Source organism: Vicugna pacos, chromosome 24 (genome assembly GCF_048564905.1).
Source record: "Vicugna pacos chromosome 24, VicPac4, whole genome shotgun sequence".
Classification (NCBI taxonomy): Eukaryota; Metazoa; Chordata; class Mammalia; order Artiodactyla; family Camelidae; genus Vicugna; species Vicugna pacos.
In genome coordinates this window covers 18,794,095-18,809,142 of record NC_133010.1, presented here as the reverse complement: position 1 = coordinate 18,809,142, position 15,048 = coordinate 18,794,095, and the positions used below count along the sequence as shown (strand labels likewise).

At 45.5% G+C, this 15,048-nt stretch overlaps 1 protein-coding gene across 2 annotated transcripts in view; it reads left to right on the top strand.

The window, feature by feature from the left end:
* Positions 1 to 15,048, top strand: part of LAMA3 (laminin subunit alpha 3) — a 200,880-nt gene that overhangs the window by 176,029 nt on the left and 9,803 nt on the right. For both annotated transcript variants that reach the window (XM_031690290.2, XM_006205102.4), the window contains 6 exons: positions 1,862 to 1,979; positions 2,337 to 2,477; positions 4,711 to 4,850; positions 6,065 to 6,196; positions 7,199 to 7,352; positions 12,032 to 12,201. In XM_031690290.2, the coding sequence (XP_031546150.2) occupies positions 1,862 to 1,979; positions 2,337 to 2,477; positions 4,711 to 4,850; positions 6,065 to 6,196; positions 7,199 to 7,352; positions 12,032 to 12,201 (855 nt within the window). The remainder of the gene's footprint in view (positions 1 to 1,861; positions 1,980 to 2,336; positions 2,478 to 4,710; positions 4,851 to 6,064; positions 6,197 to 7,198; positions 7,353 to 12,031; positions 12,202 to 15,048) is intronic.

Below are 15,048 nucleotides of genomic sequence, written 5' to 3'. Positions count from 1 at the left end.
CGGCCTAACTCTTAGAGTGGTTGTGAGATTCAGAGTAGAGGAGTTAACGTGCTAGCGTGTAACACGTGTCAATAATGCTACATAAGAAAACGTCTCCCTCGAAAGGTCATTGTGAGGATCGGATAATAGCACCTGCACAGAACAGGTGCCCCATGTCGGTTGGCTGCCTTTCTTTCCTCTTTACTTTTTTTTTTTTTTAGATTTCTGCTTAGTTTTTATTTTATTGATGTATGTATATCCGTAGACTCAACTCCTAGTTTGAATTTTAAGACTTTACATTAAACTCAATAGGTAACAATTATCCATCATTCTGTGTTGTTTTCTTATATCCATTGACCTGGTCCATCTCTCTCCCCTTTACTTTTCTGCCACCTCCTTCTTCCTTCAACCTGTATTTTATGGAAAGAAGGACATAAGGAGATGTTAATGGTTCTAAAACATGTTGAAACCCAAGAGAAGATGGATCTGAATATACGTTTAAGTAGACAAGCTCCTGGAATAGACAGGAACTTTCCCCTCTTCTGAGGCAAAAAAGGCAACTTTATAAAATAAACTCACACTGCAGTGCTAGTGGGGATTCATTTCTTCCTTTTCCTTTTAATGAAATTTAATTTTATGCTTATTACATGTCTCTCAATTGTTTATAATGAACTGAATAAAAATAAGACCTTCCCGTTTAAAAAAGTGGGCTGCATTAGGGATCTATATTGAAGTCAGTTTTGTATTTTTCTCAGTATGTCGTTTGCTTAAGAAACACAAATTTTGCCTGGACTTCAGTCATTTCACGTGTATTAATGTTTTACATGAAGTCAGCTCCAAGCAGATCCCAAAGTCAAATCAAAGAGGAAATGCTAAGGCAGCCACATAGGAAGAGCGGCTTTAGGAATTGCTTCCTGGTACTGACGCACTCATACGGGGACGTTACTGACTCCGCCATCCCACAGGGAGTCCCTGCTCTGTACCAGGCACCATTCGAGTGCTTGTTACACGTATTATCTCATTTAAACTCACGGCAACCCTGGGAGACAGATGAACACCCTCCCACTGTAAAAACGAGGAAGCAGAAGCACAGAGGAGGCAGCAGGGACAGGACTGGAACCCAGGCTGTCCGGCTTCAGAGCCCGGAGCTCCAGAGCAGCACCACCTGCCTCACAGAGTCTCCTCCTGAGTGTCCAGGACCACGTGCCGCGGAGGGCTCCAAGCACTCCCTGGATGTAAACTTGTTTAATCCTCTTGCCCAGCTACCTCTTGCCCAGGTTGCACAATTAGGAGGTGGTAGACACCAGACAGTGCTTTCCATGGCTCCAGCTTGACATTGATTAAATACTAAGCCACATTTTTCATAATTGTCTAGAACCAGAAAGTAACAATGTGTTTCTTCTGAGTTTACAGTGGCTAGCCTAAAAAGTGGATAGGAAAAAAGGAGCAAGAAGTTTTCTAGAGCATTTCTGGCTGTAATAAATTATTTATGTATTATGCTTTTAATATATATTTATATAACGTTTATAGTATATTAATTTCTTAACATGCTTTTAATTCACAATGCACTATCATGACTCCAGGAGGACGGTGGGACAAATTCCAGATACTGTACGTCTTTTATGTCTCTGTACCTTTTGGTTATTCTTCTATTAACATTATTGTGTTTAAAGCTGAGAATGCAAATCACGCAGAAAAGAAGTGGATTTTCCCAGCAGCACAATAGAAGTAGCATTATAGAAATCCTATGAGGACAGATAACCATAAAACACGTACTTATTTATGGGTGAGAAGTAGTAGGGAGGGAGTGCAGTGTTGCAGCTCCAATTCCCAGTCAAGCCTGCTTTGGTACACCTCTTCCTTTTTTTGAATCCCAAATCAGGTTTAATATCTCTACACCTGCTTTCCAAGGCTGCATGAAAAACCTGAAGAAAACCAGTGGTGTCGTTAGATTGAATGATACTGTTGGAGTAACAAAGAAGTGCTCGGAAGACTGGACGGTAAGTGAGGAGTTCAAAAACCTTGCAAAGGAACCTCCCGGACTAACCGATTCGTTAAGACGTCAACTTCTGACTTGCTTTGGTAGCACGCAGCGTGATGGCAGACTGGCTCAGGTATCACACTCGCCTTGGACTTGCAAAGCCTTTTCAGGTTTGCGTATTAAATTTGTGGGAAAGTAGGAATACCAGCTCTCCACACAAGAACTTACAAATGATTGGCAAATTATCATGCAGCAAAGCAAACTGTTTCTTCCCGAGGCTACATAAATTACAGTTCAGGCGAAGTGATACAAGTTAAGGTGCACTTCAGCCATGACATGATTGCAGTGCCTGTAATTTATTCCGTTTGCATTTCAGCTCGTGCGGTCTGCCTCATTCTCCAGGGGAGGACAGCTGAGTTTCACCAATTTGGACTTCCCATCGCCCAGCCACTTCCAGGCCTCCTTTGGGTTTCAGACCTTTCAACCCAGTGGCATCTTATTAAATCATCAGACAGGGGTATGAAATATTGCATGAATATTGAACAAGACTTAAACCTGACTCAGAGTTTGTTGTCAAAAACCATAGAGGGATTTTGAAGGTAAATTCGTTGGGCATCTTACCCATCATGACACAGTAAATGCTATTGTGTATTTCAGCCATGGAAGCTACTCCCCATCCTGGGGTGGGTCCTAAAAGAAATCAGGCTTAGAAAATACATTATAGTCCACAGAATTGAATTTGTATGTATTCATGGACTCATTTTCATTCTTTTTTAGGTATATGTTGTGAGTGAAGGTGAATTAGAACTGTTATAAGTAGTAATGTAGCTTAAATTTTTAGATCTAAGAAAAAAATCAGAAGGTATCCCTGTTACTCCTTTTTGATTCCACACCAGATAGCTATTCAGATTCCTTTTTTTTGCAGCAGCAGCAGCAGCATATAGTTGGACAATATTTACATCAGAGAATGGGAGAAAGTAAGGTCCTTTGCTCTTCGTTCACGTACAACAAGCCACGGAGAGTCTATAACTTAAGAGGATTTAGCTAGTGTGGTGATATAGACATGAGAATGTAAAAATCAACTAATACTTACAAATCACCTGGTGGAACAAATGGGATTTGTAATAGAAGTAGGAAGCTGTCCTTCTTGGGTCTGTTTCTTCACAATTGTCAGCATGCAGACATCTAGTGTTTGTTGAGAGAAAGCTGCCTCTTTCTTGTAGTAAATTCCTCTCCCCTGGCTACCTTTGTTCATCAGCCATTAGAGATCATTTTTTACAAAAACAAAACCAAAAAAAAAGCAAAAAACAAAAAAACAAACCAAATACCCTAAGGAAGCACATGTCGACATTTAGATTGTGAGAGTGGTTTTTTTCCATCAAAGCAGGATGTTTTGACCTAGCTCTTTTGATACACAATCCTTGTTTCCTCTGCCAGGGGTAGGAACACTTAGCACACAGTGTACAAAATGATCCAAAACAGGAGGAAAAGTTGGCTGAGAAAATGATGAGCTCAGTCCTGGACAATGCAGGAACCCCACAAGTGCCCCGGCAGCACTGCCCTCAACTTCACACTGGCTCAGCGTGGCCATGGCCACCAGGCCGCAGCCGCCGTGTGGCTGTCGGTAGTGGTCGGAGGCATCCTGGTGTGCTTGGCCTTGCCGGCTGCCCTGGGGCCCTCGAGGAGGACACCTTCCTGCTCAAGTTTTTCTCCATGTTCCTTGGCCACATCCTCTTCCTGGAGCTGGCAGCTGGGATCCTGGCCTTCGTCTTCAAGGACTGGGTTGGAGACCAGCTCAACCTCTTCATCAACAAGGTCAAGGCCTATCGGGATGACCTTGACCTCCAGAACCTCACAGACTTTGCTCAGGAACACTGGTCTTGCTGCGCAGCCCAAGGGCCCGTGACTGGAACCTCAGTATCCACGTCACCTGCACTGACCTGAACCTGAGCCAGGATCACCCGGGGGTGCCCATCTCCTGTTTTAAAAAATACATATCAATTAGCATTCTTTTATCCCTGTTTATAATGAACATTGCCAAATGAAACAAAAACAACATAAAAGGAAGCTGACAGTGGCTACAACCACATACCATAAAGCTCACTGAAGACTCATGCCTGGTTGAAAACTTCAAAAGTTGATGTTTAGGGGAAAAAAATCAACAAAAGTGGAATAACAACTGCTAAAACTACACATTTTTTAAAAAATTAAGAATCGACTGAAAGACTCAAAGCATCCTACTAGAATTTAGATCTGCAGGGTTTGACGTTGGAAAATTGAACTTCCTAGAAATTAGACCCCAAAATAAAAAATTCATGACTGGAAACGCTGCCATTCTAATCATCTATGAAAAAAACTGATGAATCAAGTCTTTGTTGTAAAAATGTATTCGGAAGAAAATTGATTTTGATGAAAATAACTGGAAGAATGAAAGTGAAAACAGAAAAACAGAAATGGTTTAACTGTCTTGTGTAATTGATGGAGAAATTAAGTTGGTTTATGACTGTAGGTCCATAAAATACTTTTGACATATTCATCAGTGTTGAAATAATTTGCATAAGATTTTTATATTCATAAACATGGAGTCAAAATATTAAAAAATGTCTACATCAAAATATCAAAGTCAAAAAAATGTGGGTCAAAACATCCTGTTTTATACATAGTCTTGATCATAAATTCAGTACTGATACATCCATCATCCTTAAATGCAGGTGTATTGCATTGATGGGTCTGTTCTCTGATGATTTCAGACAAGCAGCCTGCAGGTCACCCTGGAAGATGGTCACATTGAACTGAGCACCAGGGACAGCAGAAGCCCAATTTTTACATCTCCACAGACGTACATGGATGGTTCACTGCATTACGTGTCTGTGATAAGTGACAACTCTGGGTGAGTGGAATGGCCCTTCTGCCAGAGCTCTAAGAATTTTATTTTATTTAGTTTGATGAAATTTTCTGTACATTTTTTTGATAAATATTTGTCCTTGATGCTGACACTTTTACCAGTAAGTCATGGCCTTCTTCCCGGTTCTCTATCAGTTTTCTCGTTTAAAAAAAAATTCAAATCAGAGTTGGATGGATAAATAAATTATGGTGCATTCAAAACGGGAGAATGAAATGGGAGTAACAAGAATGAGAATCTACAACTGTACACAGCGACACAGATGAACCTTGCACCTAAGGCTGAGCGAAAGAAGTCACACATGAAAGAGCTAATTTCCTGTGACTTCGTTTATACAAAATTCAAAAGCAGGCAAAATTAATCCACTCTATCAGAATTCAGGATAGTGGTTGTCCTTGGAGGGGGGGAAGGCTAGAGATGGAACGGGAGCAAAGGCGAGGTGCCTGGGGTGCTGGCTGGCTCTGCTCCTTTATCTGGGTGCTGGTGATGTTGGTGTTTTCGCATTTCGAAGACTCACAGAGCTGTGCACTTAAGACATGTGCACTGTGCATATACAGGCATGCCTTGGCAGTGTCATGGGTTTCGTGCCCGCCCACTGCAGTAAAGCTAATTTCACAATAAAGTGAGTCACACAAAATTTTTGGCTTGCTAGTGTATATAAAAGTTATGTTTACACTACACTGCAGTCTATTAACTGCGCAGTAGCATTATGTCTAAAAAAATACTGTACCTGTCTTATTTAAAGCATACTTTATTGCTAAAAAATGCTAACCATCATCTAAGCCTTCAGGGAGTCGTAATCCTTTTGCTGGTGAAGGGTTTGAAATATTACGAGAATTACCAAAATGTGACACAGAGACATGGAGTCAGCAAATGCTTTTGGAAAAATGACACCAATAGATTTGCTCAAGGCAGGACTGCCACAAACTTTCAGCTTGTAAAAAAAAAAATGCAACATCTGCAAAGCATATTTCAAAACAAAGTGCAAAAAACAAGGTATGCCTGTAGAGTGTTCATAAAAACGTCATGTGCAAAAAGAAATGCATGATGCAAATTTTAAATGCTCTTTAAAAAGAAGCCTGGTTTGATGAATTATTGCAGGTTAAAGATTTTGAGTCTGAATCAGACAGTTGACCGCCTGGCAAGCACCATTTTCCCCAGCTGTTCTCAGTCCTGTTTGGCTTTTGTCCTCTCTTTTTCAGCCTCCGGCTCCTCATTGATGACCAGCCTCTGAAAAATAACCAAAGACTGCGAGGCCTTTCAGATTCCCAGCAATCCCTGCGTCTGGGCGGCGGTCACTTCGAGGGTTGCATCAGCAACGTTTTTGTCCGGAGGTGGGTGCCCTTTCCCATGATGGGAGCGGCCTGCCAAGGCAGAGGACGTGTCGCCACGTTCCGCAGGCAGCTCTCCTGCCTCAGGCTTTCTAACCCAAACCACCTGGGCTCCGCCTCCCTCTGTCAGAGCAGCTTTGGAACATGACCATGGAAAAGGTCTAATTAACTTTCAGATTATGGCCTTGAAAAATATTCACACTGAAGTTTTATTTCATTGTAATCAAGATTGTGCAATTAGATGTAATCAACTCTTCTCCATTTCCAAGGTCAAGGAATTGCTTGGGCCAGTGCAGTGCTGGGAAACCCAATGACCACAGCGTTGAACGTGACTTTTCACAGAGTAGAGTCGGGTGTTTGCATGCAAATGTTCAAATGCTCTCTCTCTCTCTCTCTTTTTTTTTTTTTTTTTTTTTGCTACAAAATGATCGTTTTTAGATAAGCGCGAGACTCTCCCCAGGGCAGAGGGAGGGCCCAGGACTGGTCATGAACCTTAGGCAGCCTGTTAGGAAATGGTGAGCTGCTCTCTGGGCTCGGTGACAATCACAAGATAAAGCAGACTTATCCCAAGATTTTCCTACTGAAATGCAGGGAGGTGAGTCCTTCTGTGAACTCACTTCGGAGGCTTCCTGACGTTCACCGTCATTCTAATCACCCAGTGCCTACATCTGTCCTCCCTCCGATTTCATTCTCATATTTCTCTGTGGCACCCATTCTGAAGAAAGAACCAGAGTATTCTGGCTGTGCCGCAGTCCTGCCCGCCAAGTTAATAAAACTTTTTCAGGCCCTCCTGCTGGCCGGGCACGGGGCAGGGATCTTGGGGACGGCAGAGGTGGTACAGCACACCCTCATCCTCTGTGAGCCTCGTGTTTCCTCTGCATACACTGCGCGGGTAGGAGATGAAAGTTTACCCAGAAATCGGGACAGTAGAACTGTGTATTTCTGAGACAAGTGCTCAGCCCGTCTTCCTTGATGTGTCAGAGTTCACTTCTGCCCTCATTCCAGGTTATCAGAGGCGCCCGAAGTCCTAGATTTGGCCAGTAAATCTACCAAGAGAGATGTATCCCTGGGAGGCTGCAGTTTAAACAAACCACCTTTTCTAATGTTGCTTAAAGGTTCTACAAGGTTTAACAAAGCCCAGACGATAAATATTGACCAGGTAAGTGTCAAAACCTTGCCCTGGGTTTTGCTTCTTCCCAGACGGTTCTCAGAGGAGAATCCTGCCTCACCAGAGATGCTGGGGAGGGGAAGGGAAGGGAGGGCGGAGTGTGGGTCACCTGACCCCATGGGGTCAGTGCCTCCAGTAAATCTCAAATGCCCAAATTTGTCTCTTCCCACCCCCTTTCCCCAGTAACCATAAGATTGTTTACTATGTCTGCGAGTCTGCTTCTGTTTTGTAGATGAGTTCATGGTGTCCTTTTTTTTTAGATTCCACATATGAGTGATATCATATGGTATTTTTCTTTCTCTTTCTGTCTTACTTCACTTAGAATGATGATCTCTAGGCCCATCCATATTGCTGCAAATGGCATTATTTTATCCTTTTTATGGCTGAGTAGTATTCCATTGTATAAATATACCAGAGCTTCTTTATCCAGTCATCTGTCCATGGACATTTAGGTTGTTTCCACGTCTTGGCTATTGTATATTGTGCTGCTGTGAACATTGGGGTACATGTATCTTTTCGAATTAGAGTTCCTTTTGGATATATGCCCAGTAGTGGGATTGCTAGAAAAGTGGTTTTCTTTTTAGCTTTTATTTTTTGTCTTGATGAACACTTGGCAGTGTTTGCAGTCATAGAGCAAACAGAACCTTGACTTAGGTTTCTCAGTCTCTGTCTTGGTGTCTTGCTCTTTTGGCACTTCTGTTGTGTCTCCAGCAGGTACCGTGATGGTCTCTAGAATACAGGGACCGTGACCCTTCTCTTGCCCACAGACACCTCTCTGTCCTGCCTTGTATGATGAGAGACACACGTGCACCCAGGCCTTGCCAAGACCAGTGTGGCTTGACTTTGACTGCACACTAGGAACACCTGGGGATCTCTTAGAATCCCAATGCTTCGGTTGCATCCCACCCAATTAAGTCAGATGCTCTTGAGGTAGGTCCATGTGACAGGAGTTTGTAAAGCTCCCAGGTAGTTCAAATGTGTAGCACTAAAAGAGGTTGAAAGGAAAAGAAATTTCTTGTTTGGAGGAGTGGAAGCTTCATAATAAACAGAACACAGGGTTAGGAGTAAAAGAATGTCTTGCTCTGCCCGAGGTCAACAGTGTGACCTCCTCATATCTGAGGTTACAGTTGATACGATTAAGGGATAGCGCTGAGCACCTCCAATGTGCCAGGCGTCACGCTAAGCTCTTCAAGAGGATTTTCTTACTAAATTCGCACGTAACCTTGTAAGAGAAGTACTGTTACTGGCCACATCTTCCAGAAAAGGATGCCGTGGCTTAGAAAGGTCAGCAATTTGCCCAGGCTCCCGCAGACACAGGTGGAGTTGGAATTCAAACCCAGGCAGCCGGACCCCAAAGCCCGTGCCCTCTTAAGAGCAATGCGCTTCCGTTCAACACACTTTTGACTTAACATCAACCACATGCTGCTTGTCTTCCAGTATTTCTCCTGCTGCACAATGATCTGGGGGAGCTGAGTAGACAGTACATAAAAAGAAATGTTTTATGCTATTAAGAAGAAACATATTTCATAAATCCCTAAGGATTGTCATTTTACTGTTAGGAAAAGAACATTCTAGAACTGCCCCATCGGGAGTGAAGTCATATATTTTTTTTTTCCTCCATAAGGCCGGAAGTTATGGAGAGATTAAATTAGCACAGTGATGGTGGAGATGGAGAGAAGGAAATGGATTCAGAGCTATTTAGAAGATGGAATGTATCAGACTCATATAATAATTGAATGTGGGTGGCGAGGGAGCTAATGCAATTCTGAGGCATCTAGTGCAGGTTACTGGATGAGTGGAAAAGCCATTCATGGAGAGAGGAAAAGGACAAGTCTTTGGAGCGAAAGAGAATGAGTGGAGTTTGTGGCATATTGAGTGACAGGTGCCCCAACCAGGTGCAGGGAGCTGCTGGGAGACTGTCAGGCATCTCCTAGTGGCCTCAGCAGAGAGAGCAGAACTGGGGCTGTTGATGTGGGAGACGCAGTGAATGCACTGTGCCTCATGTTGCTCCTGTTCTGTGCAGGCCCCAGATCAGATGGAGTAAGACATTCGTTATGCCTCTAAAAGTTCAATAACAGAGAGAAGGCAACGAAGCTTTGTGGCTAGGTACTGGACTTTGCCGTCAGAGTTCCTGGGTTTGCGCTGGGCTTTATCATTTCCTACGTGTGTGATCTTGAATGCTTATCTAGCCTCCTACCTCCTGCAACGTAAATGAGGACATGTAATGGCATCTCATGGTGTCGTGAGGGTTAAATGAGATAATAGACATAAAACACGTGGCACATCGTAGGCATGCAATAAATACTAGCCATTATTAGTGTTATTATCATTATACACACTAATAACCTAAGTGAAAGGGACAACACATGCTGTAGGAGTGGTGCAGCAGGCATGTTCCTGCCACAGAGATCGGGGGGTCCTTCTGGAGGGTGATACATGAACTGGGTCTGGAGTATGGGCTGAATTTAGACGGGCAAGTGTTATTACTCTGTGAGCAGCAGCCTGGAGCCAGAAGGCAGGATGTGGAGGGAACTCGCAGGTACCAGATACTTTGCCTACATCCTCTCTGATCTCTCTTTCAGTTCTCACCACACGCCTCTGTGAGCAGAATAAAATGCAACCCTACAAGTCAGGGAAGGGAGTTTCAGAGAGGTTTAAAAAAAAAAAGTTTGCCTAAGAGCACCCAGTAAGTAAACCGTAGAGTCAGAACTGAAACCTGGGGCTGCAGAATGTGCTCTTCACACACGGGCTCTGCAGGCTTGGGAAGCTTGGTGAACAGGGACAATTTGGTGCGGAAAGTGGGGGGTGGGCAGATGGATGCCCAGATACATTGCTAGTTCGGTCAGAGATTGGAGTTGGCATATTGTAATGGAAATATATGTCAACACTATTTTGAACAGTTTTATTATGACTGAAGTTTAATTAAATAAAAAAAGATTAAAAAAGAACAGAGAGGGTTGGGGTGGAGGGTAAGTTCAGAATCACATGCTGGAGCCAGACCAGACAAGCCTCAGATGGCCTGACGCAATTTTGACGTTTTTCTGTAGTCAGTGTGAAGCCACTGAAAGGAGTGCTTTAAGCTGTGGATGGTTTTATCTAGGAGAGTCCTAGAGACATGGAGTCATCCTGGCAAAGTACTGGAAAAGGTCCAGGCAAGAGGGTGGGGACCTGACTTTCAGGACAGAGGTGAAAGGGAAGGAGTGGAAACAAAGTATATCCCAGACATGAAGAGTAGGACGTGGAAACTGAGCGCCTGTAAGAGGCCGAGGAGGTGGGTGCCTGTGATGACGAAGGTGTGGGGCCATGATGCCCTGAAGGATGATGGTGCCATTAAGAGAATTAAGGAAGAGTTGGTGGCAAAGGGCGTCTTTGAAAACTGTTCATCTTGACGTTGCTGCTACTGACACATGAAGAATCTTGCAGGGAGGGCGTGGGCCCCCCAGTGTGAGGCCCCCCCAGGAAGCTCCGGGAGGACCCAGGTCTGGCTGTGATTTTCAGCAATTCACTTAACTGCATGGTGATCTAACCTCCACTCAGCAGTGTGCAAGCGTGGAGTGTTTGAAATCCCTGGTATCAAGTCTGCATCCCAAGCATCCTATCCAGGAATCCGATGGGACTGGAAAACCGGATCCTGAAGGAATCTGAATCTCTTAGGAAGCCTTCAGCTGCTAGGGCTTAACCACCTGCAAAATGGCTTGAGCCATACAGTAGGAGGATCTAAAGGGTCACACTAAGGGCCAGTTCGAAGATGGGAGGGTTGGAGGCCTGACCTGTAGGACTGGGCTTTGCTTCCCCGCTGCCGCCCTGGCTCCACCCCCTGCAGTTCAAGACTACCTAGTGCAGTGTCTGTGTCAGGAGCATTGAGCTCTGCCTTCCTCTCTAAGGCCCCGCCCCCTGACTTCCCCTTAAGGCTCATTGGCCGGATTGGGGTGGTCGCATGTTCATTCCTGAACCAATCCCTAGCAGTAATGATTCCCATCATTTACTTCCAAGAATGGAGAGCCCCGCTGAGCTCTAAGTGCCTCTGAGCCTCTGAGGCCCGTGAAAGAGGTGTGGGCATGTTATCAAAATCTGGGCCTTGCAGCAGAGGAAAGAGGAGGAAGGGCTGGCGAGTCTCAGTTTCTAACAACAATTTTTCTAGTCACATTTGATTCTTATTACGGTTGTTTTCCTGCGTTAAAACTCAGTCCTGTTCAAAAGTTCAGAGCATCGCCCAGCTCAGGACAGACTTCATGCCTGGGTCAACTCTGATGAAAGCGGGGACAGGATGGGGTCCCCTCAGACCTTCTGTATCCTGCTCTATGGGTCCTTTCATGGCCCTGCTGCAAAAGGCCCAAGTGATGGCCCAGAGGTGGCAGGTTGGTGGCTCCAGGTCCCACTGGCTGGCTGGGCAGGCCTCGGCACTGCTGGCCAAATGCTGGCTCTCTCAAGGGACCCTGGTTCTTCCGAAGCTCCACGGTGGGAGGCGTTCAGGGTAGCCACTGGTCCCAGATGTGGCAGGCTTAGGTAGTATGGGAATTCCATGCATCCTCTCCAAAGATGAAGTCATCTCTGTTGATTTCTGCTAAGGATCAGAAGTCAAAACCAAGCAAGGCTCTTAGCAGGATAAGCATTCTCCACTCTTCCGCCTGATAATTTGCTGCCCTGATTTTTGCTTCTCTCCCACACAGCCATTGCGGGACACACCAGCATTCTCCCCGAGGAGCTTGAAGGTGTGGAGAGATGCCCAGTCTTGCCCCCCACCTCTCGGGGCCCAGGCCAGCCACAGAGCCCTCAGGTTTGGGAACAGTGCCACCAGCCACTTGCTATTCATGCTTCCCCAGGAGTTGCTGAAATCCAGGTATGATTTCATTTTCCTGCCCCGAGCCAACTCAGAATCTAACTCTGCAATTCTACCCCAGGGCAGACACGCCACCAGGCACCTGTCACTAATGGAAGGGGCACAGCCACCTGGGACACAGAGAGTGGTTGCCCACGCATGCCCCCTCCCCAGAGCTGGAAGGCACACATGACGCGTGCTGCTCAGAGGCTGAAACACCAGCCCGGCTCTGATTTAGAATGGATGGTGTTCTAAAAATAATGCTGTTGCTTCTCTGCAAAGCTGCTATTTATTTCTATGGTAAATCACCTTTCTTCTCCTGCATTCTACAGTTAGAGGAAAAATCATTCTTTTAGGAAGACTTGGTGCCAGATACATCATTTTTAGGGAATACATTTGGACTTTCTGTGCCAACAAGTTGCATCTCTTTGGGGGAGGTGGGGATGAGCAGAGATATTTATTATGTCAGAAAAAAGTCGAAAAACAAGGCTTGTCATTTTCATGTGATTTGAAGGAGACATAAATAGAAAGGTGCCAAAAATTCCTTTATGACTTACTTAAGAAGCAGAATTGTTCAGGGGTCAAAGAGACCTGGCTTTAAGACCTTGGCTTTCAATCCACCCACACACAGCAAGTGGCTGTGTGACCTCAGGCCATATGCCAGTTCAGGTCCTCAGGGATACAGGTGTCAAAATGGGATTAGATGAGCAAGAGAGCTGTTGTTTCGGTGGAAGAAAAGAAGAGGGAGCCGGAGCTGGCAGGGACGGCCTTCAGCTGAGATTTGGGCCTGAGGCCTGGGAAAGGAGAGGGGAAGGCGGGGGTGGGTAGGAAGAGCCTCAGACCACCTGAGGCGGGCCGGCAGGCCGCTGGGGCATCTGCAAGCAGAGATCACCCCAAAGAAGAGTCCGGTGTTGGGCATAAATGGCCCAGCCCTAGTTCTGCCTCTGATCTGGGGCCTCAGCTGGGAGCCACCCGTGTGCCACTGCGGTTCCGAGAGACTGGCCGCTGGGGGTTGCCAGCCCACCATGCCCTGCCGCAGGTTCTCCTGAAGGGAGCTCTGGACGGTGACTCCGTGGCAACCATCAGCTGCTGTTCCATTTTTTCTAAGCCTCAGCTTCCTCTCTGTAAACTTAGCGTAATCATGCCTGTCTCATGTGTTTGGGCAAATCACTACATCTCTTTGAATGTCAGTTTTCTCATCAGTTGAATGGGGTGGGGAGAGGTAATAGCCAGTGATGAGCAAGCCCTCGGAGGCCAAGGGCATAATTCACAGGCAGATGTGAGCGTTGGAAAGGGAGGGACTGGGTTCTGAGGGAGACTGCCTGGGCCAGCAGCTCCACCTCTCCAGTTGCTCCACGGAACGTCTCGGGACCCCTGATTTGCCTGAACTGTGCTGGTGGAGGCTAAGGCAGCTGGCGAAAGTGGTGACCCTCTCAGCCATCGGCCCCTCCTGGGGCTACAGCGATGGGGCGGCCCCGCTCCCCATCACCGCTCTCTCGGTCAAGCTGACCTTAATGACAGCAGTCTTCCTGCAGATGCTGCCGGACTGTCCTTTTCCTGCTTCCCCTCCCTCGGGCCGCCTGGCTCTGTGGCTTCTCCAGCATCTCTGCCTTCCCCTCCCTCCCTGGCCCCTTTCTCCCTTGCATCTTCTCTGAGCACATTCACCGTAATGAGTTACCTGGCTGCTTCTGATGATTCCACCCCAGCATCTTCCCAACCAACACTAAATTGTATATAATAAATGGAAAAGGTAACATTCTTAAACGGAAAGTGAAAAAAATAATCCATAGTAAATATAACTTTTAAATTATTTTAGCCCCAAATATTGTAATGGAGTATGCGTTCAGGGTGTTGCAAGATTTGGACTGTTCTATTCTCATTCTGGTTTCTATTCTAGCAACTTTTTGCCTCTCTTTTAAAAACCTGTACCACCAATTTTTTTTAACCTATTCCTGAACGTATAAAAACGCTGCTTTGCTCTCTGCCCCACCCTCCTATCCTCCATCAAACTTCATATGCCAGGATCTGAATCCACTGATGTCTTTTCTGGGTGTTAGTCAGTTAGTCTTTTCTGAAAGAAAATTGCTCTAAGAAATAACTCTGGAAAGCAAATTTCAAGTCTAATAACCAAGCCCACATATGTAAAGTACTTTTAATTCTGTAGCAAGTTCTAACATCCGCCTTAAATTGGCTAACCCTCGTTCTCCAAACCTCCGCACTAACATGCAGCTACAGCAAGGGTAATGTTGAGCAGTGTCACCATCTGGTCGGTTTAATTTCACAAATATAGGTTTCTTTTTCATTTTGGAGAACAGTTATCCTCAAGGAAACCTGAGAATCTGAGGAATTAAAGCGCATCTCGGCGTTTGCTCAGCCTCACAGTATTAAAAACCAAAGAGATGTCACAGTGTAATTATTCCTTCCACTTCCTGATTCTGCATCCACATTTTCCATTTACAATTTAATTCCATTCAGTAACTACTTCTTGAGGGCGTACTGTGTCCCAGGCACTGGGGATGCAGCTGTAGGCAGGATAGACCCCATTCCTGCCCTGTCGGAGGTGCACTTGGGCGTAAACCACCAGGAATGGGCGACGGCAGCCTGTTGCTACCCATGACTCCCAGCACCTTCTCCCCGTGCACTTTCCGTCCGCCCCTTGGTGCACCGTGAGCAACTCAAGGAATGAGACTTCCATCCCTGCATGTCCAGTGCCCCCTGCAGCGCCTTACCTACCCCCTCGTTAAATATTTGTTGAATGAGTGAATAAGTGGATGGGTGGATGGATGTGAGTTTTCACAGAAAGTAAACTTGCTTAGCCACACATGCCTACAATAGGTAACCACCACGCAAAGGAATACTAACTTTTGT